This window comes from Agelaius tricolor, unplaced genomic scaffold (genome assembly GCF_023055355.1).
Source record: "Agelaius tricolor isolate 1412-34295 unplaced genomic scaffold, bAgeTri1.0.p SCAF_7, whole genome shotgun sequence".
NCBI classification, from domain to species: domain Eukaryota; kingdom Metazoa; phylum Chordata; class Aves; order Passeriformes; family Icteridae; genus Agelaius; species Agelaius tricolor.
In genome coordinates, this window is record NW_027269267.1 from 47,922,773 (window position 1) to 47,948,699 (window position 25,927).

Sequence of the window (25,927 nt, forward strand, 5' to 3'; positions counted from 1 at the left end):
CACATGAACAAAAGCTTTCCTGGGCTGGCAGACACAGAACCCATAGTTCTGGGCATAAGACCCATATCTCCCACTGTCTGAGGAGATTCCTCTTACTCTGAGCCATTACAGACTTACTCTTAACAGGTGGACTGAATAACGTTAAAGGTCCTTTCCAACCTAAGTTGTATGATTAGTAAGTCCAGAATGGTTATGTGTCTCTTCATCTCTGTTTTATATTTATACTAGTCTGGAGTCGTGAGGGACTCTCTATGAGAGAGAAGACATGCTCTATGACTGTCTTTTCCAATCCTACAACATAACGAAATTCAATCTTGTTTCTTTTGCTGGTATTCTATGCTGGCTCAATTAGGTGCTCCAACCTCTGATTATCTGAACTTGCTATGAAACAAACAAGTTTTTCTGTCTTCTACAATTCTACCTGTAGGTGCACTTATTAGTTTCATTCCTGGAAGTAATAAGCATACTGTTATTATCTCATTATGGAGGGATAGAATGTAAGAGAATAGTGCAGAAGGTAGTCTCACACCTCAGGAGTTGCAGCTGTACTAATCACCAAAGATTAGGAACAGGCCTGCCCTTAATAGGCCACAACTGTGTCCAATAAGAAGACGAGTGCTACAAAAGGGTGGGTGAGCTGGGTGAGGGGAGTGATAGAGTTTGTTGGCTGTGCCGTGGAGGAGTCAGTGCTGTGAGGAGCTGCCATGAGAAATCACTGAGAAGGTATGGGAGCTTTTTGTAATAAGAAGACAACATCTCATTACATCTATGAGTGTAGTGAACTATAATTTAGGCTTAAATGCTTTGGATTTTGTTCATCCTGCAGCAGATTTTACCTGGCATTATTTTATTATCAGCTTAGCCCTCTTTGGTCAATCAAGGATGAACTGATGCAAGGTTACAGTATCTGCTATCTTGGTTGTTAAAATCTGCTAGATCTCTGGTCTTACAGGCCAGGCCAGCCCTTCAGTTGCACCATTTGTAAAGAGGCAGGTCACTGCTGAGATGGTATTTCCAGAAGTAAAGAGAAAGGGTAAACTTATGTTTGTTTCAGCCATTGACAGGGCATGGCAACAAACAGCTGTTAAGTTCATTGGGGTCATTTCATGTAACATGTTTCAGCTGTGAATTAGTATACTTTTAGGCAGCATAATAAAGCTTGATGGGAAGGCTATATTGGCTCTGTTGTTGTGTCTTAGGTTTAAAGGATTTAAAACTCTACAGTACAATAATTTGGAGTTATTAGTTTATCAATGAGAGCTTGAATTGAATTAAGGTGTAAAGGTCATTTTACAACATAATATAAATTTGCTCTTCTGTTTCATTTGGTTCCAAGAGTAGAACAGTTGGTTAAGTATGTAAGGATAAGTACTATACAATGATTAATATGTGTACATTATCAAAACATTGTTAGGACAATAAGAACCTTTTAATAATAGGCAGGTTTGGGGTTGATTTTTAATTGGGAAGGGTAAGGATGAGATTTCAGTTGAGTTTTTTTAATTATCTTTTTTTCTTTAGCAACAATAGCTTGTATTTCCAATTAAATTTTTATTGTAAGAGCTACCAACATTTAAATGCATATCTATTTCATCTGAGGGTAGAAATGTTTGGTGTATAATTGTTTTTTCATGCCAAAACCTTTAAATAGATTAAGTAACTGTATCATCCTTTTAAAATCAAGTAGAAGCTTTTTCCAAGGCTACAAAGTAAATTAATTTTAAAAGTAAAATTTACTTCATTATAGTATAAAACTTTATGTATCCCAGAAGTTGTCCTACTAGATTTGCAGCTCTGTCACATAGCAATTTTCTTGTGTGTTGATACCATAGTTATGCAAAAATCTATTATTAGTCTGCCTATTTTAAATTATTCCACATAGTTCATTAACTAATACATATGCTATTGAGTAAGCACTGACAGTGAAAAGTGCATATTGGGCTGTAAAGGAGAACCTTACTAGGAAGATTAGTGTTACAAACTCTGAGAAGTTAGGAGTCCTTCCTTTCCCTTTGCTAATAATTAGCATTCTCTTTTCCCCTTTCTTAGAGAGGCTCTCTGGGTGAAGAATGGCAGAGTGCTTGTAAAGATGTGTGAACGTTCAAGTGTGTGGCTATTTTTACCTAAATACATTAAGTCTTTTAATATTATTTAAATGCTTTGGTTTCTAAATGTTATTTTCCATACATTATTTATATTATTGTTCCTTAAACTGGCTCCTTGGTTTAATGTACTTAAGCTAGCTGCTTGTGGGCTTTGAAGCTAGTTTGTCTGTAGCCCAGAATAATCTGCTGGTATGTTTGAACACACAGGCTTTCAAGAACACATGACATGACAATTGAGACAAATCCTTTTTCTTTCTGTAAAAAATCCTCCAAGAACTTTCAAAATATGATCCATCCTGCTGTCAAAATACTAAACCCTGTTGCTTCTCCTCTGAAGCCATGATGGAGCACAAAGAAGAATCTACTGAATGATCCTAAGTGTCTTTTCCAATGTAATTAATTTTGTGACTCGGTTTTAACTATTGCAAGGCACAGTTTCTGATAATTTTGTTTACTAAGATTTGTGCAGCTATTTAAATTTATTACATTTGGTTGCCTACATTATGTTATTTACAGAAAATACAGCATTTTGGTAAGCTACAAACATGATCTGGTTAATTCCGGCATTTATTGCTTCATTTTTTTATTGGCCAGGATTTTTTCAAATACCAATTAATGTGTTGATGACACAGCTTCTCCACTAATAAAATGCAGTTATAATGACAGAAATTTTTTTAAGAACAATGATGTTGAATGTGCAGACCTTATCTAGATAATATTTGAGTTTAATAGAAATATTAGGTTGGTAAGAATAAATTAATATGAGGGGTCATATAAAGTCATAATTTGCTACATTAGCGTTAATCTTTTAATCTGTTTTCATTTTGAATGTAAGAACTCTAAAGCAGTCAGTTGCTTATGTATTTATGCCTTTCCTAAGTGTATCACATATGAAAAGGCATTGTAAGAAATTTATTTTTTCATTTTTCAAAATTAGGTGAGCAAAAGATCTCTCATTGAGAATAGTTTGATATAAAATCCAATCGAGATAATGCTGCCATGAGTTCATTAACTGAACTTGGCTGAACTGATGTACAGTGCGTTACTGGTGTCTTCTGAGAACTAATGTCTTAACCATAGGATCCTTGAGATCTATAGCACCATCTTGAACTGTACCTGGAATTTAATAGGCAGATGATGCAGCTTACCATGTGGTCAGGTCACAATGCATCCTTGGAAGTTTTTCTTTTTTTCCTTTCAAAGCATTGTTAAGAATAACTAATTACAGCTATCCAGGCTAGAGGAGGTCAAAAAGCCATGCTCTGGTCTGAGAGTTATGGTCATAATTATTGTGCAAAATGCATGTGAAATAGACGAACTTCACAGTGAACCACTTGAAAATTCACAAATGATTCCTGACCTTATTGAATTCTTCCTACATGTGTAGCTCGGTAATACTGCTAACAGTGCTTGATACAATTTTGTTTTCACTCCTTCTTTTGAATTGCACTGATTATTTTTTGTGTTAAACTAAAAGCTAAATGTGATATGCCAAAGCTCTTCATGAGTGAATATGTAAATATGTGTGTATACACATACATGCATATGTATATGTATGAAAACTCATGCATACAGAATGTATTATGCACAAAAATAGATAAATATATAAATGCCTAATAGATTAAAGTCAAAGGAAAACCCTGAAGAGAAAATGTTCTGGCACATCAGATGCCTGGATGGTGTGTTCCCTCTCTCCATGCAGTAGTTTTTCTGGAGTGTGGAAAATGAAAGGTAAAAGGCTAGGTTTTACTTTTCTTTTAAGAAAATGTACCCTCCAGTTTCTGTGTCTCAAGATACCACTGAAGGATTGTAAGAAAAGTGATAATGCTATGTTTGTGTTTCTTGTCCTTTACTGCTTGAGGAGCCTTAGATGATGCTCATGTGAGGAAATCTTGCATAACCTGAGGATTACTGCTTTTTTACATGAAGGAGATATGTTCTTTTGGTTATTTTTCCACTAATTGCTGTTACATTAAAAAGTTATGGAAAAAATGTTATCTTACATTAAAGTACTTTGAATTAGTGAACAAAATCAAGGTTCTTTGTGGTGTGAGATAAAGAATGAGGGGGCTGTGCCAGCAAGCAGAGTGGTTTTTGACCATGGTATATCCAAGTGCCAGAAGCTGGGCAGTTGGGGTGTCTGAGCTCAGTTGCTGGAGACATCCAGAAGCTGCATTGTGCATAACTTCTTTCTCTTGGGTTTTGTTATGCTGTCTTTTCTTTTAATGACTATGTTATAATTATTGATAATAATATTATTAAACTTATCTCAACCGACATCTTTTGCCTTTTTCTGATCCTCCTTCCCATCCCACTGGGGAGCAGAGTGTGGTGGGGAGTGAGCTTAAGGTGACACAGCAGTGTGCATTCCAGCACTTTGAATTTCTATTAGACCCAAAGTGTTTTCAGATATTGCAGTTGTATCCTAAATATAGCAACACAGCATTGTAATTGACAAGCCCTTCAATGAAAACATTTTGGTATTAAGGTAAATTTGTGATGTGTGATTTGTAACACAAGAACATGGAATGGATACACCTTTGAGTTCAATGTTAGTTTAAACTTATTTTTCATTTCAGCAACAGTGCAGGTTTTCAACAGAATTAGGAGTTCTGTCATGTATAATCAACTTGCTAAATAAACTAATGTCTTAAATGATTTCCTAAATATTTTTATAATCTGAGATGCTTGATAAATTAGGTACTAAATTGATTTTTCTTAATTTCTGTTAAGCTCAGTTGTTTTAAATCATCAGAAAAGATACTGCCAAGGGAAAAAAAGTGAATAAATAAAACACAGCAAAAGTTTATTTTGCTGTGTTTTATTGTAAATAGAATGATATTGTGCATGAAATTTTTTAATTATGTACTTGTGTTAGCCATGCACATATATCATTTAGTAATGAATTTGCGTTAAATTAAACCCATAATGATAAAGTCATCATTAATTGCTTAAGGAAGGTGAGCATACTATTCTGAAAGCAAGAAAAGTGATAATGAAATGTCATTTCAAGAATTTTTTTACAGAGGCAGCATATAATGATTGGAAGTTAGGCTTTTTGAGTGTTTAGATGTTCTGGTGATGTTTTAGGGATGAGATTCTTCCATATATGCACAAGTAGAATAATCTTGAATAAGGACAGTTTTGGAAGAAAACTTATGGAGTTGCTTTATTTGTTCTGTTTTGTGGGGCTTTTTTCCCCCAGCATTGCATGTACCTTTCAAATAACTTCTGTTGATGCCTTGTCAGTGGTGGCATTTTAAATCAGGAAGGTCTGTCCAGAAAGAATGACCAGTATTTTACAATCTGTCGCAATTTCATGTTATGATTGAGAGATTTCATATCATTACAGGATGAATGAATCGCTCTTTTTGACAGTGAGAATAAAAGATCACGTCAAGCACACTGGAAAAGTTTCAATGAAATATGAATCCTGGAAATCTGTGCCTGCCGATAGTGCAATAATGCATCCTTGACAGATGCCCAAATACAACAGCTGAGAAGCCCAAAAATTAGTGGGCTTGCACGCATCAATATTTTAAATTGAATTCTCCATCACAGCAAATCTTGGCAGACATCAAAATCATTAGCAGGTGTATTTCATTAATAAGAGCCAGTCTCATACACAATTTTATCTAATTTCTTAATATATAGTATGCAATGATTGCAATTATCCAACAAACATTTATTAGTAACTGCTATATTATGGCCACAGTCTACAGAGAAGATATACTGGTTTGTTGCTCTGTTTAATAGTAACTCTTATTTTTGTTTCTGGCTATTAAAATGTGATGATAATGATTATTGAGATTGTCAAAATAATTTGGAAATAAAGAAATTGTAATCCATCCTAACATGCATAAAAAATACAAGTGTATTGCCTAATCTTTCCTTAGTGAGAAGTTAAGTCCTCTCTTCTAAAAAACCCCAAAAAAAAAAGCCCTGTGTCTAGTTGGGAATTTACTGATGTGCTATAAAGTTCCTTGACTTTTAAACTGGAGCTGTCAGTGTCTTTTTTGATAAGCCATGAAAGAAATGCATAATCAATAAATTATTGTTAAAGAAACTATAGCTAACGTTACTTCCTGTTAAAAGAAAACATTGCATGGTGTCAAGTGGTAGACAATTTATCTTTGCTTCAGAATAAGAAGATTGGCAGAAACCTTTGTGTTTGTTTTACAGCACTCCTAATGAAACGTGGGTCATGCTTACAGGGATTGATTTGTCTGCTGAGTTTGTGAATGCAAGTTGCTCAGGTATGGGAGGAAAGCTGTCAGCAAAGCTCTCATAGCCTACAGACATCTCTGGCCAAGAGACTGAGCTATAACACTGCCAAGTTGTCACATTCTGCCCTTAAGCATGTCTATGATAGTTTGATGTGTTCCGCTGATAAAACCCTTTCAAACAAGTTGGGTTTTTAAGTGACAACTAAATGAAATGAATTCCACAATTAGGGCTCTTTAACTATGCACTTTGTAAATTACTCATCTCAGGTATCAGTTTCAGTATTGAAAAATTGTCATATCTATGATCATTCTTAGAGGTAGGCTACTAATTACAGCATTAATGCCTCCTCTTTTGTCTTACAGCTGCCAAAAATATGGCAACACTCAGTTATGACTGGAAATGATTTTTCAGCAAAATAATCTCAAGCAAATAAATGGATATGGCAGCAGATAATGTTTTCTATAGCTAATGAATATTAGCTGTTGAATTGAATAAATAATGAACCTACCAGGGCAGTGCACACAACTAGACAGTCAGTACAAATCATAGAGCTATTTAAAATGTTTCAGATGTGATCAATTTAATTTTTTTTTAAATTTTATTTAATTTTTTAAACTAAGGGCAGCATTTCCTGTTAATTCACTTCTTCCTTCCCCCTCAGACTTCTGATATGGAGGAATACTCTGGTAGCAAGAATTTTGCCAAACAGCAACAAACTCTGAGGAGATAAACCTACCATGTCCCTTTTGCTGACATGAGATTGTCCTAGAGCTATTCAAATTTGAGGACAGAAGTGAACAGTCCCAAAAACCTTACAGACAAAAAGGTTTCTCAGAGATACCCTGTGCTAGCATATACAATCGGGCTCTACGTGAAACATGGCATGAAACAAGACTGGTTTTGTTGCACCAATGTGAATTAATTGTAATTAATTCACTATTGTTATACTAGTATGTCTATAGCTTGACTGGATTTAAAGTGGTTGAAGAAGAATATTAGTTGAGCCTCTGTTTTGTTCTATATATTACTGGATTTGATTTGTTGAAAAAGCAAATTTTATATAAATCTATATATCTTTGTGCAACAGCAGCTTTTCACTTTTTGGATATTTAATTTGTTTTAATATTTTAAGTTTTTGATTTCATTTAATTTGACAGTTTTGAAAGTGTACTAGAAAACAGGTGAAGACTCTGTGTGTGTGTAAATATATATAGACAGAACTTCCATTTGAATTGATGCAATAAAAAAACCCCAGCATTCTAAATATTAATCTAAAAGGCTGTGGTACCTACTTGATTACCATCTTCATGATCTTTGGTTGTTTAATCCCAGAGGGACATTGGTAGCAGTTTGCTCAGGTCTGAAGCAGAAGAAACATGCTCTTTGCAGTAGACAGGACTTTCTATATCTTCTGAGTCATAAGAAGGAACAGCACTAAATACATTTTTAGAGCTTTTTTTGTCTAAGAAGGATTACTTTCATCTAAATAGGTTTTTAAATGTCATTTATTAGTGAATTTGGGTAATGTTTTGATTCTTTCTAGTTTAAAAAAAATTAAGTTTGCATTTATTCATTTATTTGTTTTTAAGGCACTCTGATGTGTTCTATTGTATTTGCATTTCATCCAAAAAATGACAAATCAGTGAAAATCTAGCTTTCTTTCTAATCTTGGGTACAGACATAAACAGTGTTATGGACATTTTTAAAGTGGGTTGATTAGAAGTACATTTCTGTTCTGTTGTTGTATTAATCTTCTCATTTCTTCTGAATATTAGATGGCTCGAGAAAGATTAATAAGTTATAATATTGAAATGTACTGCCATATTTTGTAACATTTTAATATTTATAACATTATAATATTTTTATAATACAATATTATCAATGCAATGTATTTTAATACCTAGTATTGTGATGAAGAGAACATTCATGAGTTAGAATTCTAAGACATTTTTGCACAATTTCAGATATTTTCCTTTTAATAAATTGTATAACTATAGAACTAAGTAAAGTTATATTCTACAATCAGTGATCATTTTTAAGTGTGCTTCCAGAGATACTGGATCTGATGGATATCACATTAATGATGTTGAATGAATATCCCATAATAAAACCGTTTAATTCATTTAAGAATGATCTCAGAAGCTTGAAAAATTGTTCCAAATTTGACTTTGTCATTAATTTCTTGATGCTGTTTAATAGCTTTATAAAGGTTGCAGGGGTTCTTAAAGATGTAATATTTTTAATTCTTGTCTTAATGAACGGTATAAACTTTAATTTTTTGTCTTTTCAAATATACTTAAGCTAGAATTTTATTTTATCCCAAAGTTAAAGAAGTAAGTATAAAAAACCTATCAGTCACAGGTCTTAACTACTATTTGAATAGTACTAGAATTCACAGATACACTATTCTACGTAGATGAAGTTTGATTCAGATAGTCAGGGAATGGAAGGCCCTGCAAAATATTCCATATGCACTAAAATTAGGTTGACATTTGAAAGCACATTCAGAAAGCAAAAGTGAGTACATGCAAGAAAAAACAAAGTAGACTTGACTAGGCAGGCACTTTTTGAGATGCAAACAGTTGCAGTACAAATTAGCCTGGTTTATAATGAATGTGATTAGAATAAATCTTATTCTAATCAGTAGTTCTTAATTTTGAAATGGTGTGGGGTTCACTGAAGCTAGTTAGGAATGAATGCTTACAATTCCGTAGACCTGAGGAGTTAGAGGATTACATATTTTGTAACACAAGTGGCTATTTTTAAAACACTTGACAAGTCCATGAATATTCCATATGGATTAAAGGAAAAATATGGCTAAATAATCATTGCTACCATGCTTTAAAGCTGTCCTGAGACAGAAGATGTGACAGAAGATTCACAAAAGATGTGAATAGGTTTTATCTCTTTGTATATGACTTGCAGCTTGTTTCTCTTGTTCTCTATCTAAATATGAAGTGGGAAAGAAAGAGAAAGAGAATAGCCTCAAAACAATTGTGGTGTAATAGCCTAAGAAAAAAATGGGACGCATAAGCAGTATTATTACAAAACACTCCTGGACACTCCTTTTCACTTACACCAGTGTTGCACTATATAGAATGTAGGTAGAAATGTACTTATTTGGAAATCTAGACATTCCTTTTGTCATCACTGGAGCTCAGCTTCCAAAGGAGACTGTTGCTGCCATGTTAGGTACTGAAAGGCCTAAGGATGAGTACCCATAATGAAAAAAGATTCTTGGGTTCCTTAAATGTTTAATGCAAAAGTCTAAATACCACAAAATGGAGATGTGTGAAAGCCATCACATTTAGTCCTCATAAACTAGCTAATTTAGGGCAGGTGAAAAAAAAATATACCTTTGTTTGTATCTTGCTTTTTTCTCATGCGTATGCCTGGAAGTACCTCCACCTGTGTCAGACTAGCAGGCAGAACCATCTCATATCTGTATCTCTCCAAAGATATGAGAAAAAAAGTGCAAAATTCCTGATCACTGTGGTCTGGTTTCTTTGTGCTATTTGCAATTAAATCTGTGGTCAGAGCACTAATGCTCTGCTCTTGATTCCTTCTCCAGGGAAAGGTCTTACTTTGGGTTTTACAGACTGATCTGTGAAGGAGAGAGTAAAATTATTTCAGCTACTTCATCTTTCAAGAAAAATTAAGCAAAAGGCAGAGGGGTGAAAAGAAATACCTTTGCTTTAATGGAAAAAAAAATCAGAATTCTAAGTTTTGTTCTTATGTTTGTGTCACACTTTGCATCAAAAAAAAAATTAAATCACAATCCATGATGTGGAAAAAATAACACTGGTTTTTTTTTCAGTTCTGTGAAGTAATCATTAATTATGCCACAGGCTGCTCTGTAGCTCTCTGTAACTGTCCATGATATTGAGACTTTAACTGGAGATTTCATACCTACAAGTTTTCAAATTAAGGGCAGTATTTAATGTGGATGTATGTGTACTTACCTTTTTATTTGGTCAGTCTAGCATATCACTCTTATTGCCTGATTTGAGTGTCTCTAGATAGTAATTTTACAAAGACTGCAGTAGACAAAAGCAGCATTAATGGCTAGGTGTTTGTGCTACCATGCATGCATATGAAAAATTCATTAGACCTTTTTCATATTGATCATAGGATGAAGAACACAGCTTGGGTTTGTGCTGGGTTAATGAGTGGTAGCTATTATGCAATATGTAGAATTTAATTGCTTGCGAGTTAAATTCATAGTGTTGTAGTGATCCTGCAGTGTAGAAACTGAAACCATCAAATTCATCTTAGACAGGATTCACCAAATTGTCAATTTTAATTGGTGTTTTCAGGATTAGCAAAAAAATGTACTGACACTTCAAAACAGCAGAGTGAAATCACCTACAATTTATTTTGTATTTCAGACATATCTTTCTCACTGATTTACAGGTGCTGTGAAATTTGTGAGAGTCACCAAAAAATATGACACTTGATAGATCTGTAACAAATAGCAGGAAGAGATTGTATGCTGCTTCCCACTGAATGCTGCAAGCTCTATAAAAGCTTGTCTTGCAACAGGACATGGGCTGAATCATTCATACAGTTTACTGAAGGGCAGGTGTGTTGAGATCTCCCACCTCACCAAATGCAGTACTTAGCTAAAATAGAATTTTAATCTGGGAATTTTAAAGATTCAGCCTCCAGTGGTCTTTGACATGATTTCCATCGCAGTCATAATGTGTTTTAAGCTCTGACATGCTACCTATGCTGTGGAATATCAGCACATAAAATAGTAGCACAATGAAATTTTATTGAAATGTATCCGAAGCTCACTATTCATAAAATACTAGTTTATCCTTTTTGGAATGTCATTACCATCACTCACATCTATAACTTCTGTTTATGTAAAGTCCCTATGTCACAAATTAAATGGAGGAAAATGTCTTTTGATAAAAAGGAGATCTGCATCCTTGTATGTATTAGTGCCCACTCTGAAGGAGTGTCAGCTAATTTACTTAGTGTATCCATATACATATGGCCATTCATAATGACTAGATAGTTAACACATGACACAAGCATCTCTCTTAGGCATAATGTAGGCCATCCATTCAGAAAATAGGGCACTGTTGCAGAAGGAAGCAAAAGCAGCTTTATCTTAGGGGTCTCACTAGTAAATCTAGTTCTGCTCTTTTATAATCTGAAATTGGATTATTCTAAATAGCATGCAATAGATGAGAGATTTTATGTCAGTGGCACTGATTTTTATGAAGTTTTAAAGTAGCAGTTCTTGGAGAATTACACACTACTGATAGCAGCTGCTAATGGAATTATAGCCAGAGCTGCCTGAAAGATATGGGAGTTTTCCTCCATAATATATTAGAAAACTCTTCTGTGTGTAGTGTTGGTTTCATCAGTTTCTGAATTTTTAGTGTATATGTTTGTAAAAATCTCATTCTCTTTGAAAGTATTTCCATAAATGCTGGGTGGTGATACTTAAATGATGTAGGAAAGCTACTTTGTTGTGTTATGTTTGACCACTTAAGTAAACCACAAAGGCTCAGTGCAGTTTGTCACCTGGAATCAGATGTATTAACAACTGGGCATCAAGGAAACTGAAACTCTGTGCTTTGTGAGGGCGTGAAGCCTGTGGTTTTGCTAGCACTGCTCCGCTGATAGTGCACAGTGGTACGCAATACATTTCCATTAATTTCTTGAGCTATTAAGAAAGGAAAAGGAATTTTTCTAATTTTCACTATGGCACCTACTGCTTGGTTTTCTTCCTCTGCTTGTCAGGCGTTTAACTGCTCAAGCCAGTAATATTAGCCTCCTGTACAATAGGCTTTACCCTTTGTCTCAAACTTCCCAGATGATAACTCCCACTGGGAGGGCTTCCACTTCTGTAGGGAATTGGAGGTTAGGTTAAATTAAGTTCTGAATTTCTGAGTCCTAATAATTCTTTTCATTCAACTTTTGGTTGGTAGAAATGGGGAATCATAAAATGCTAGAAAATATTTAACCAGAGTGTTAAAAAAGTTTTATGGTGTCAGTCTGTCTTCATAATGGAGCTGATGTATCCCCATTGTATTAACAACTGAGTAATTAAAATATGCCTGAATGCATTGTGGCTACTTGATGCCTGTGATGGATGCCAGACACTTTTCTGTTCTATGTATTTATTTGCCATAAGAGCATAAGAGGCTTGGAAGACAATAAATCACAATAAATTTGTGATTTAAGAAGACAATAAAAGACAATAAATTTGGTTTTTTGGGTTTTTTTTTAATGAGAAGCAAATGGTCTCATAAAATATAAGGGATTTCATGTTTGCAGGGGTGCAGTTTTATTTATTTATGTTTTCAACTCAGAGTCAAAATCTTCATTAACTGAACATGGTGAATGAGGGCAATGATTTTGATGGGATTGGGGAATAGTGGAGAAAGAATGCCTATCTAAAGAAGGAACCTTACTTCTAAAAGAAGCTTATTCCTGTTATAAAGTAAAGTTGTTTCCTTTCAGCAGGAATTTTGTCTACTGCTATGATAGTAAAAGGTAAGAGGGAAGGAAAGCAGAGCAGCTGAGTGGTAGTCTGATGAAGCAGGCTCACTTAAGTCTTGAGATAGAAATAGAGAAATATTATTGTCAGTAACTTAAGAAAAGGTGGTTGTGCTTCTTGATTGTTCTCCAACAGTGTATGTATTTAAAAATTGAGATTTCCTGTGTAGTTTTTTCTGTATTGTGTTTTCAGGAAGAATGGGTTGCCTCCTTTCAGGAAGCAAGTTGCCTTTTACTGAACTTGCATTTTACTAAAAGCATGCTTTGGGGAATTTTGCACAGCATGAGCAAAACAGTTGCTAAAACCTTTTTAAACTGGAAGGGTTGTATAAAATGGATATTTTCTCAGTAATGGAACCATTTCTGCCTGGGCTGTCTTTCATTTTCCCCTTTCAGAATATGTAAATTGGAAAGGAAATGTCCCCATTAGTAGTACAGACCTGTAACTTTTCAATAGTGTAGGTTTATATGCACCTGGTATCTGTTTGTGGGGCTTTTATACTTGTAGGCTCTTTTTTTTCCTGTATTCTCCATGATACAAAAAATAAATTCATACAGCAAGATCCAATATAATAGAAATATCTGTCAGCAATGTGAATGTGTAATACATATCAGTATGTGTCCCAGTCATTAAAATGTGGCTGTGTGTAGTTAGGAGAACTCTGTTCAACTTAATGATTGGTTTTCCAGGAACAGCTGGAACAAACTGCTCCCTTTATTTGGGCATGCAAAGCTGAAAAAGCAGTGAATGAAGCATTAGCTGTGTGTGGGAGAGAGCAGTCCAACCAGCATCTTTTTCTGTTGCATAGAAAGACTATTTAGAGGCAGAATAGGTTGAAGATATGGGGTGGAGGGCAGAAAGTGTGATTTGTCAAGAAGTGTGATGGCTGCTAACTTGTGACAGAGGTTTGTAGTGGTACGATTATTACTATAGCTGTCAGGTGCCTGGCACAACCAGTATGATGAAATGTAAAAAATCAGCTTTCCTTCAACACTTTTCTCTGGATTTTAAGAAGTGCTTGGAACTTGAAATAGAGTTTATAAAATGATCATTTTTGTGTTGAAATGAGTTTCAGAAAGGGTGAGAATGATTTTAGGTATGAATTTTCTGCTGTGCTACACTACAGTAAATTGTTGTATTTTTACATGGTGAGAGAAACACTATGAGATCTTAGTTACGTTTCAAAGATACTGTAAGAAGCAATGAGTAGATTTGAAAAAGTATTCAAAAAAATAAAATATTCCTTTGATTGGTGGATATTGTGCAGAACAGAAGAAAACAGAGCAAAATATTCAATGTCTTAGATCCTATCAGGCAACTCTGCTGTTAATCAGGAAAGAAAAACCTTTAGTTTAGTTTTTATTTGTATTTATTAGTAATGATTTAGATATTTTGGATTTTCAGGGAAAAGAATAAAAAGTGAGAACATGTGAGAGAAACAGCCCTGCAGATGCCAAGGTTAGTGCAGGTGTGGGAGGATGTGCTCCAGGCCCTGGAGTTGGGATTCCCCTGCAGCATGTGGTGCAGACCATGGAGGTTCATGATGCAGCAGAGATCCACCTGCTGCTGGTGGAGAACCTCAGGCCAGAGCAGGTGGATCCCTGAAGGACACTGTCTCTATGGGAAGCCTGTGCAGGAGCAGGCTCCTGGCAGGACCTGTGGACCCATGGAGAGAGGGACCCACACTGGAGCAGATTTCCTGGTAGGGCTTGTGAACCTGGGGGACCCATGCTGAAAGTTCTTGAAGGACTGTGCCCTGTGGAAGGGACCCACGCTGGAGCAGGGCAAGAGTGTGACCTTATCACTCTCTACAACTCCCTGAAAGGTGGCTGTAGTCAGGTGGGGTTGGTCTCTTTCACCGGGTGGCAATTGACAGAGCCAGAGGACACAGTCTCAAGCTGTATCAAGGGAAATATAGGTTGGATGTTAGGAAAAAGTTTTTTACAGAAAGGGTGATAAAGTTCTGGAGTTGTCTGCCCAGGAAGATGGTGGAGTCACCATCCCTGGATGTGTTTAAAAAAAGACTGGACTCGGTGCCATGGTTTAGCTGAGGTGTTGGGGCATGGCTTGGACTCAATGATCTTTAAGGTCTCTTCCAACCCAGTGATTTTGTGAATTCTGTGTAAGGAGTCCTCCCCTGAGGAGGAAAGAGTGGCAAAGTGTGATGAACTTACCACAACCCCCATTCTCCATCTCCCTGTGCTTCTGAGGGGGAGAAGGTGGAGAAATTGTGAGTAAAGTTGAGCCCAGAAAAAGGGAGTGATTGGAGAAGGTGTTTTAAGATATGTTTTATTTCTCATTATCCCCCTGTTCTGATTATTAGTAAATTAAATTAATTTCACCAAGTTAACTGGTTTTTGCCTGTGATTGTGATTTTTGAGTGATCTTTACAGTCATAAATTAGGTGTCTCAAATGCTGTTAATACGAGATCTGAAATTCTGAATTAAAACAAAAACACACACACATACAAAGCAAACTAAAACCCCTTCCAAAATACAAAAGTAATGTTAAAAGACCAAACTGAATAAATTATCATTCGTGGAACTAAATTAAGTCAGTTCCACAAACTTGCTCTTTACTAAAAGCATACTTTGGGGAATTTTACATAACTTCAGCAAAACAGTTGCTAGTAATTTTTTTGACTGGAAAGGTTATCTAAAATGGATGTTTTCTCAGTAATGGCACCATTTCTGTCTGGGCTATCTTTCATTTTACCTCTCAGAATACATAAATTGGAAAGTAAATATCTCCATTGGTAGCAGAGAGCTGTAAATTTTCAGTTGGAAACTTCCATATCAGAGTACTTTTATGTATTATTTCTTCCTGAAAATTCATAAGTGAATAAAATTGATAAAAGCTATCCTTATAAGATAAGTATTTTGATATGTCTTTGAAGACAATTTATAGTTGTAATGTAAAACAATACCAAAATGCAACTTTTTTAACCTTGCCAAATAAAAGCATTATAATGTGTAATTTTTCTATCTATTGAGGAAAAAGGCCCCATCATCCCAACCCCCCAACCTTTGACTTAATTTAAAACCACCAAACCAACAAACTTCAAATTTTACATATACTCAATTTTTCTGCAAGTATTATATCATGATATTTTAATTTTTTTCAAAGTTTGAAATCATTCTATTGATAATTGTTGATGCTCACTCTGTCTTCATTTGGAAATTCCATATTTTGAATATCAGTCTAAGCTGTGTTGGACTGCTGAGCCCATTTAGTTGTTCATCCATGGAATTGAAATTGCTGGGAGCTGTAAGTATTGGAGAGAGATGCTGAAAGTAATATTGACAGAAAGTAGAGCAGAATATTGGTAGGAGTACTAGTAGAGGTGAGCAAGGGCTTATGCTATTTTTAACACTGGGCACTGGACTGTGGAGAAAGGAGAGGAAATAGGAAGCTTGAAGTAGTTGTTTAGAAGACTGTGGAGGATAAAAGATGAAAAAATATGCAGAAAGGATCAACTGAATACTTTAAGAATGAACCAAACATCTTAACAGTTTAAGTGGTTCTTAGGGCATAGGACATGGAACAAACTCATTTCATCAATGAAAATAATAAAATCTGGAAAAAATGGGGGAAGACTGAGGGAAGTTAAAGCATTTGTTATTGAATTCTGTAAGTAATTGCTTTCAGAACTATTTATTTTTTTAGTAATTGTTCATTAATTAATTTTATTTGACATTTTATTTTTACAATAAAAAAATCAAAAATAAGACATTTTATAAAAAGAACTGAAATCTAAAAACCCTGGTATTTCAGGAGGCTATGGAATTTTTGTGTTGGTTAATCACCACTGGCAATAGAGAGGTCTATGCTTGTAGCTTAGGTTACGTCATTATGTGGTGAAGGATCATAGATAAGAAAAAAGCTGACTGAGAGTGTTTTGAACTGATTCTCCTTTTCCTTGGAGAGAGGTCTCCATGAAATTCTCCACCATAAGTCCATCCTACAGGCAGTGGTCCTTCAAGAGCTGCTGCAAGCAGGTCACACTTCCACAGGCTGCAGTCCTTCAGGCATGGGCTGCTCCAGCATGGGTCCCCCAGAAGGTCCCAAATCCTATGAAACAAAATCTGCTCCAGCATGGGCTCATCTTTCCACAGGCCTGCAGATCCCTGCCAGTGCCACAGGGCTCCCACAAGTTCACAGCCTCCTCTCATGTGCCCACCTGCTGTGGTGTTGGGCTTCTCCATGGGCAGCAGATGGATCTCTGCATCCCCATGATCCTCCATGGGCTGCAGGGGTGCAGCTGCCTCACCATGGTCTGCACCACAGGCTGCAGGGGACTGAGCTCCAGAGCCTGAAGCACATTCTCCCCCTCCTTCTCCACTGACTGCAGGTGTTAATATTATTTCTGATTTGCCCAGCCTTGGCCAGCAGCACGTCCATCTTAAAGTTGCCTGGAATTGGCTTTGCTGGGCATGGAAGAAATTCTAGCAGCTTCTAACAGAAGCCAGCCCTGTACCCCACCCACACTAATAAAGCCTGGCCACACAAATCCAATACAGCTCCCAAACAAGGGAACTATTTCTTCTCCATAGAAGCGGTTTGATGTGATACAGTAGTCCCTTCTCATTGTCCTTCCCATGTTTCTGAAGAGCTCCTCAAACAATTTGTCCAGCACAATAAACTGGTAGCTAGTATTTTGTTTCTTGTGTCTGGTAATACTCTTAAGAGATATGGAAATGCAGAACAGTAGGGGATTCAGCTGCACTTTTGCTGGGCATACAGATGTCCTATGACTGTCTTTTGCCTTACGGTGTTCAAAAATGAGTTACAAGTATCTTGATTCACAAATTGCTTTTAGGAGGAGATACCATTGTAGAGTATACATAATGCAGGTTTATCTATAGAATAAGCTTACAATAATCACTGGCTTCTTTAATTTTTTTATTTTTTTTTTACATAGAAAAAGGATCTCTGAGACCGGACCAATACATCTCTGAGCAAATCTGATAAAATTATAAAGTCCTATTTGATATTCTGATTATTTTTTTATCTGGCACTTCTACCTGCTGAAATTCTGGGCAGATCCTGTAGCTGCAGATATGATTCCTGGTAGCAGTATGAAAAGAATAGCTTTTGTTCACAAACAAAACTTTAGCCTTGCTGTTGCAGTAAGAAATCTTAAAGTCCTTATGAAACTCCCTCTTGCCTTTTTGCAAGTGATCACTAATGAGAGCCATGACTTCTGACAGTCCATCTTAGATGGTGCAATTCCACAGGCTATTGATTTTTGAGCATTCAATAAGTAATTTTTAGAGAACCAATTGTGTGAAGTTTTTTTTTTCACTCTTACATATGGAATACTTCTGGCTATGCAAGTTATAAATAGCAAAGTATTGTTTCTTTCACTGAAGAACTGGATATATTTTGTTTCTTGGCTATGTATTTTGGATATGTGCCCAATAATAGACACTAAATTAAATTGAACAGGTTCTGGATAAGTTTGTGTGATCAATCCTGCATGAGTGAAAACTGAAAAAAACCTGTTAAATACAACAGGATTTAATATTGCAGTAATGATGAAATTATATGACATTTTCTGGTTAAAGAGTTCTTTATTTGGGGCCAGGGCCTTCAGTGGAATGAAGAAAAAAGGTATTCAAATTGAGTATTTAAAATACCTAAGTACTCGGTAAAGTTTTCTGCTATACACAGTGATATGAATCTGTTGTTTTCTGCACCTCTGTGAATATAATTTCCAGAATGGAGACATTTCTAAATCTAAGCCTCTGTTTACACAGAGAAAAGTGGAATAATTTCAAGTCATGTAAATTAATTATTTCAAAGTACTTCTTGTTGTTCTTTTGTTCAGAATATGGTTTAACTACTGGTTTTACTAATTACTTAACAAGAAAGTTGTAGAAAGCTAAATCTGTGTGTGAAGTTCCTTTTTCCCTGGCATTTTCTCTTTAAATCCTTGACAATACTACTTTAGCTTAAAGGTTTTCATTTCTGCATTCTTCAAATCAGTGGTTTTTTTTCTTGTAAAAGAGGACAATTTTGGAGTCAGATGTTTTCGATTCTCTAGTTTTTATTTCTGTTTACACTGTTTTAATATCCGTGATGGCTCAAAGATTGGATTTTTCCCTACACCTTCAGGCTCTTTAATCATTTCTCTTCTAAGAGCAGGATGCTGTTCTTAGCACTGAAAATAATCTGAACAAATTTGCTAAGGTGGATTTTTTTCCTTTTTTGTTTTTTTTTTAATTATTATGCAATATGCACTCTGGTTTGCTATTTCATTAAAAAACAAAACAACTTTTAAGATTATTGGTTATTTGCAATGTTGATAATTTTTGTGAACCTTTTAGTATTCTCATGCTGCAGTCACCCTTCAGTACCATTGCATTTCCTTATTTCTGTGCTATTAACTAAGTCATTTAAAGTGTTTTAGGCTGGACAACTCCCAAATGTTTGAAATTTACACACTGAGTTCAGGCTTTGCACTTGCCAGCTGAGGAATATTATTGAAAAAGTCCACCTGGAGTCTGTCCAGTTCACTAATTAGAGGATTTTGAGGCACACAAATGCTAAAAAGGGTTTTGAAAGATTTAGGAAATTTTCAGTCAAATTTGTGTTGGAGTTGCTGCTGAATGCAATCACAAAGCCTCTCACTCCATTTGTGGTTTGATTTGCTTGCACCTAAACAAGAGCAATATATGCAAAGAGAAAATGTGATTTTCATATTGTCATATTGCTAATTGGCCCTGAGCATCTATATATGCCTTTCACAAACTGGTAATTGGTTATAAATGATATTTGCTTTAACTAATTCCTGCTTTAACAAGTTATTATCTGAATTTAAAGCATTGATTATGCAGACAGAGCATTTATAAGGAAACAGAGATAGCTCCTGAATGGGATAAGTAGCAGGCTTTTTATCTGGGCTTTCTTAGAAAATAAATAAAAGATTAATTTATTGTCTTCTACCGAGCTTATTGCTTGCTATTTTTCCTGATAATATTTAAAATATGCTTTGGTTGTTGATGGCTTGCTTTTGAGCAGTCATTTATTGACTTGCTAAGTGACAGATACACTGAGTTAATGGGTAGAAAGTGTTGCTTATAAATGGCTAGCAGGAAAGAGCAAAATTTGTGGCAAACACTGCCTAGCAATTCAAGAGCAAGAGAGACTAAGCTTATTACAGAGCAATCTTACTTCACAGGACCAGCATAAATTCAATCAGGATAGTTCTCTTCTGACCTGGAAAAGACAGCATTTTGAATAGCCAAAAAGATTCAGGACTAGCATCCTATCTGTTCAAATTTAAGCTGACCTAGACCTACCTCCTGAACTAACAAACAGTATGAACCCATTAAGATCTGCTCATTCCTGTTACTTTCCTTTCTCAGAACTGCTGTTGTCACTTCTAAATTCCCCAGAAGAGAAGAAGAAACATGTCTGTTTAGAACTATCAACGTCATTTATTAGGCATTAATTTATTTCTTGTAAATTACTTGACATTCTAGTTCTCTAGCAATAAAACTAAAGAAATCTGTGTATGGCTACAAACACAAAATGGAAAATAAAAAGAAAAAAAAGCTGAAATATCTGCCCATTCTAATGAGCTTAGGTCTGTCAGTAGAGTTTTGTGGGAAAGCATCAGTTGATCAACCAAAGATGTGAAAATAAACTTGGATTTCTGATCAACATGGTTGGGATCCAGATTAGATAGGAATGCATATGCAAATTTTGACACTCACAGAATGAATGTGTTTGTTTTATCCAGGAGGAAATATCTGGCATTCAGTACTTGACAGCATAACAATATGACCTGTAAAAGAATTAAGCTGGTGTTTCTTTCTAAATCACCATTTTGTAACTTTTTCTATTGAAGAATCACATTTAATAACATTTTGCCAGTTCAATTTCCTATATACAGGCTCAGGCATATTAGACCTTTGCAGCATAAAAATAAAAATATTAATTAATTTAAACCAACTGAAAATTTTTTGCTATCCAACTTAATGTTACAAAAGTGAATTTTCATTTAAATGAATTTTAAGTTAACTTCACTGTACTTAATTTTAAATCATAACTGATTCTGTTAAGTTAGTACCTGTACGTGGCACAGAATAGGTGGTGGGGGAGTGAGATACAGAAGAAGCTGTGTTTGTTCCCTGGGAAATTACCTCCATGTCACCTTCAATTATGCAGAATTCCAGATATTTTAAAGGAGTGCTGTGAAGCCTAGTGATTCCTATGACAGAAAGATGGACCAGCCCTTCCTCCTTAAACCTGCTGAGCCCTGTACAGTGACTGTAGGAGACTATGTGGAACACTTTTGTACAAAACATAATTCAGAAGCAAATCACTAGCATGTCTCAATAATTTAGGGTTTTTTATTATTTATATTTTATAACTGCATTTCATTCCGATCTTTAAGAATTATTATTTTTATGCACTTTTCAATTTTTTTCCCAGCACCAGGAATGTAGACTGCATTTTCTTACACATCTTTCAATATATGTTTTTAATGTTATACCTACTGAATTCAAACCTTGAATAAGGAAACTGTTGTATTATTGTTGTAAATAAAAAATGTTTTTTATGTGTTCTTTTATATTTCTATTTCAATAGAATATATAAAATGAGATTGTTTTGAATTAATTTATAATATTGTTTCATATGCTGGACTAAGATAAGTTGTCTATTGCTCTTCTATTGATTATGTAAATCTTTTGTATATATCTATTGAAGAATAAAAAATTAGCTTCATCTGTTAAATCCTTCATTTACAGCACTACAAGTCATACATATAATCTTAAGGCTTTCAATTGACTTGATCTCATTACTTATTTTTAAAAGAAGAGGGTATCATCTATATTGAGAACTATTGAGAAATTCTAGCATAGTTTCCTAGTTTCTTCAAGGACTAGTGCTTCCTTACACTTTGATTTTTCCACTGCAACACTGAACTGAATAACTTCAAACTAGGAATAGATGGCTATAGAGTGAAAAACAAAACAAAATATTTTTCTCCTGTTTATTTTTCTTTGTTGTTTTTTTCCCCTTTTCAATATAGACACCATTATCTTTGCAGGCTAAATTCAGTTTAATGAATAAATATTTTGGATTAAAATTAGGTATGTAATTTTTCATTGTGAAAATTATCAGGATTCAATAGAAATCAATTGGAGTTTCATTTTGCTCCCCTTGGGAAAGAAAAATAAATGTGAATTTGAGAAAGTGAACTAGAGTAGGTGCACACAGCCAGTGGAAAGATAGGATGGCTTTTTCCATTTCTCTCCCAATGCAATAAGATTTTTCTATCTTGTACTTCAAGTGATGAGTACAGGCAAAGGATGCATTGATTTACATGTGTCAGATTCTAGAAGCTGTGATGGAGTCACCACTTGGTCACATCTTACCAATCTGGAGTTTTCTTGTTGTTTACAGACTGTCAGGAGCCAGCCACCCCTTGCCACCCCACTGTGACATGGATTCCTGTAGCTCTGAGGAATTCTACCAGGCTGTTCACCACGCAGAGCAAACCTTCAGGAAAATGGAGAGCTACTTGAAGCAGCAGCAGCTCTGTGATGTTATCCTGATTGCTGGGGATCGCAAGATACCTGCACACAGGTAGGAGATAGGCATAAAGCATTGAAATTACAAAAGTTCATGTTTTAGGTATGTGTATTTCTTAGAACAGTTTTTCCTGTTGTCCCTTATGATTATTTTCTCTTTCTTTAAACACAAGTGTAAGTGATTGGAAAAGGTGGGTTTGAAGGTTGGGTCTTTGAAGGGTAAGGGTTTTTTGTACAGCTTTCAAAAGTTCAAGTAGCACTCAACTAGCAAACTGATGGTGAGTATGACTAACAATACTCCCTGCTGTGATGCTATTCTTATGTGAAGAGAATGTGAATTTCTGAAATGGGGTGCTGTACAGCTACACTGAACAGCATCATTTCTAGTTTAAGATCCTGATCCTGTGATAAGTCTATTGTACAGAGTCTCTCAGACACTTAGAGTAGAATACTGAATACTTTCTTGCTATGACCTGTGCCTTTCAATGAACTAAAAAATACTTATTTACTTATAATTACTGGGATAAAAATTATTGAACACTCTAATTTCTAAAATTCTGTAAGATTATCTGGTTTTAAAGCAGCTAGTATTTATGAAACTTGGTTTCAGATAAAAATTAAACTTAAAATAGTTATTCTTCATTGAGATTTTTGGTCTCAGAAATAGGTTTTCATTTAATGCATAAAAATATGGTCCTAGAGTTTAGATTAAAATACAGATAATAATTCAGAATTTACAGGTGAGCAAGTATTTTTGCATCTGAACTCTGCATAAGGCTGCAAACCAAGGGTAATCTGTTTCCTGCCTGTGTCCTGATTTCTCTGGTGAGATACTAAATTCAGAGCAGGATTATGGTTCCCCAGCAGGAAGTCATAAAAACAGCCAGTGCATTTCTGAACTCAGAAATTAACTTCCTGGTGCAGAAGAATACTCTAAAGGTATCTTAGCAACTTGGACCTTACCAAGTTCCTTTTGCCCTGAGTGAATATGGACACAGAGACTATTCCTGTTAAACAAAGAAGCTGAATAGTCTATATTCCAACTCCTACAACAGTAAGTAAAAGAAAGAAACATGCAATATACAAGACTGCAGAGCCAAAGTTATTTTCCAAATGCTAAGTAAAATCAGACAGAAACTTCAGTAATATATTTAAATAATAGGGTTTTGTTAATTAGTTTCTTTCATTTCCCCTATTATTTTTAATACAGATGTTCATGTTTGGATGCATACCTTTTAGTAGTAAATTTAATTTCACATTTGTCATTTCAATTCTACAGTGATTATAAATCCTGAGCTGAAAACATGACCTAATAAGATTAACCATGAAATAATACCCATAACCTATTTAGATTTTCTAATAAACCTTTGGACACCTTTACATGTGATTTTCTACTTGTCTGTGGTCTGCAGTCAAAATTCCAAATCTCAAATAACTGGAAAAGTTTTGATAGTGTTTATTCTATGTTTGTTTAGACAGGTGTGGCTGGACAAGCACAGTGAGCTATTTCTTTTACTGTAGTCATTACAATCCTAGAAATTACAGATTTGACTTTTCCTGCTCAAAGCAGGGTCAACTGCAAGGTTAGACCATTGAGGTCATACACAGTTAATTTTTAATTGTCATCTCTTCTGGATGTTCCTCTCTTGTTAGCCTGTTCCAGTTTTTATTATCTTCCCTGATTTTTGTGGTGCGGGATGTGTCATCCAGGCAAATTTGCTCCATGATCTTGGTGAGGCAAACAAGTCTATGGTACCTACATCCTTCTTCTTAGGGATTTACATGGAAATTGACTTTTCCAGTCCTTAGAAACCTCCTGCAATTATCATGATCCATTACAGATAGGAGAGAGTGGTCCTTCAGTAATATTGTAGAGCTTCCTCCAGTATTTGAAGTACTGGAAGAGTACTTTAAACTTGTCCTCAAAACACAACATAATAAATTAAAAAAAAGACTGTGCCAAATGAAGCTTTTTTGAGCAGTACACAAAATCTTTCAAAAGTTTTACATTTGCTTCCAAGGTATTTACAGAAACCCTTCTTTACTATCAAATCCTTTGCTGTCTTCATCTCTGCCTGATCTTTGGGCCTCTCTAATTCCATTTTTTTACATTGACACAATGTTTCTATATTTCTCCCACATCATTCATCTCTGCTTTCATTTTCCATTAACTTCTGTTGTGCATTTGGGAAGTAAATATTGTTCAGAACTATAGTGGCATTATCAGAGTGAATGAAAATTGTTAATCAAGCAATAATCACATGGGTCAACATAAAATTAAGAGTATGTGTTTGCCATCAATGATTTGGTTGTTTTGAGTGAAGGCAATTTACATGAATTGCACTGGTTTTAAATAACTGTGTTTGAAATGCTGTATTCTACAGCTGCTGAAGAAACATCAAAAATCCTGTGAAGAGAAGAGCTAAAGTCACTGCAAATGATAGATGAACCTTAATATTTGTGCTGGAGAGTTCATTAAAACTTCTATCTAGGACTGCAGAAATGTTAGAGCATCTCTAAACTCAGACTGTAGTTTAAGACATTTTGATTAGTAATGCTGCACAAAACAAGATAGGAACTCTATGCTGAAGGGAAAAAAAAAAGAACAAATATTATATAAGGCTAAAATTCACCTACTCCTATACAATTAAAACACTCCCATATAACAGAGACTCGATTCAATAAAACAGAAAATTCAGTAAAACTGGAAAATGCAAAGAAGATGTAGAAGGGGAGTTACGTCCTCAGCTTACAGTTCTTACTTCCATTGCCCTTGTTGAGAAACCAAGAAATCTACTTTTGTTGTTGTTATAATATAGTCCAGTATACTTGAGTGTATAATGAGAAATACAAGTTTTTATCTTCTGTTGTCTCTTAATATCAGAGTGGTTTTTTTTTCTTTCCAATACTTAAGAAAAGGATCATGGGGGACTCCCACCATGGCAGAAAAGGTAGTACAGAACTCTTGGAAAATTACCAATAACATATGAAACAAAGAAATACTTTAGTAAGGTTACTCAAATCTTTCTACTAGTATTTGAATGACATGTGAAGATAAATTTAATAAAACTCCTTCAACAAAATGCAGTTAGCATTGTCTGTTTCAGTGCTCTGGGTGGTAACAACTTTTTTCAATGCCTTTTGAGTGCTACTGCAGAGGGACAAAGTTAAAAAAAACCAGTAGTAGTAAAATGAGGAAAAAATTAATGGAGAAAGTTTAGCTGAAAGCAAGATGAAAGAATAAAGAACCAGGCAGAAAAGAAAGGAGAGCCAGGCAGAGAAGGAAGGAAAGACTAGAAGCAGGGAGTAAAAGAAGAAAAATGCACATTAGTCTGAGGATGCACATTAAATTCTGAAGACCAGTTTTCTGTCACTAGTCACTAACAGATCCACATGGAAAACATTGATTAAAAGCAGTACAGCCGCTCTATGTTATTCCCAGATGTCTGTAAGGTTTGAGGAACTTCCCATATCATCTGAACTCATCTGGACAGAGTTGTATAATACAACCCACAGTCTGTGAGTTTAAAAA

General features: G+C 35.2%; 1 protein-coding gene across 4 annotated transcripts in view; it reads left to right on the forward strand.

The window, feature by feature from the left end:
- Window positions 1-25,927, forward strand: part of KLHL1 (kelch like family member 1) — a 192,201-nt gene that overhangs the window by 36,026 nt on the left and 130,248 nt on the right. For all 4 annotated transcript variants that reach the window (XR_011679785.1, XR_011679786.1, XM_071431099.1 and 1 more), the window contains exon 2: window positions 22,268-22,450. Coding sequence is in view for 2 of the 4 variants with exons in the window: in XM_071431099.1 (XP_071287200.1) it covers window positions 22,268-22,450 (183 nt within the window). In the remaining 2 variants the exon portion in view is untranslated. The remainder of the gene's footprint in view (window positions 1-22,267; window positions 22,451-25,927) is intronic.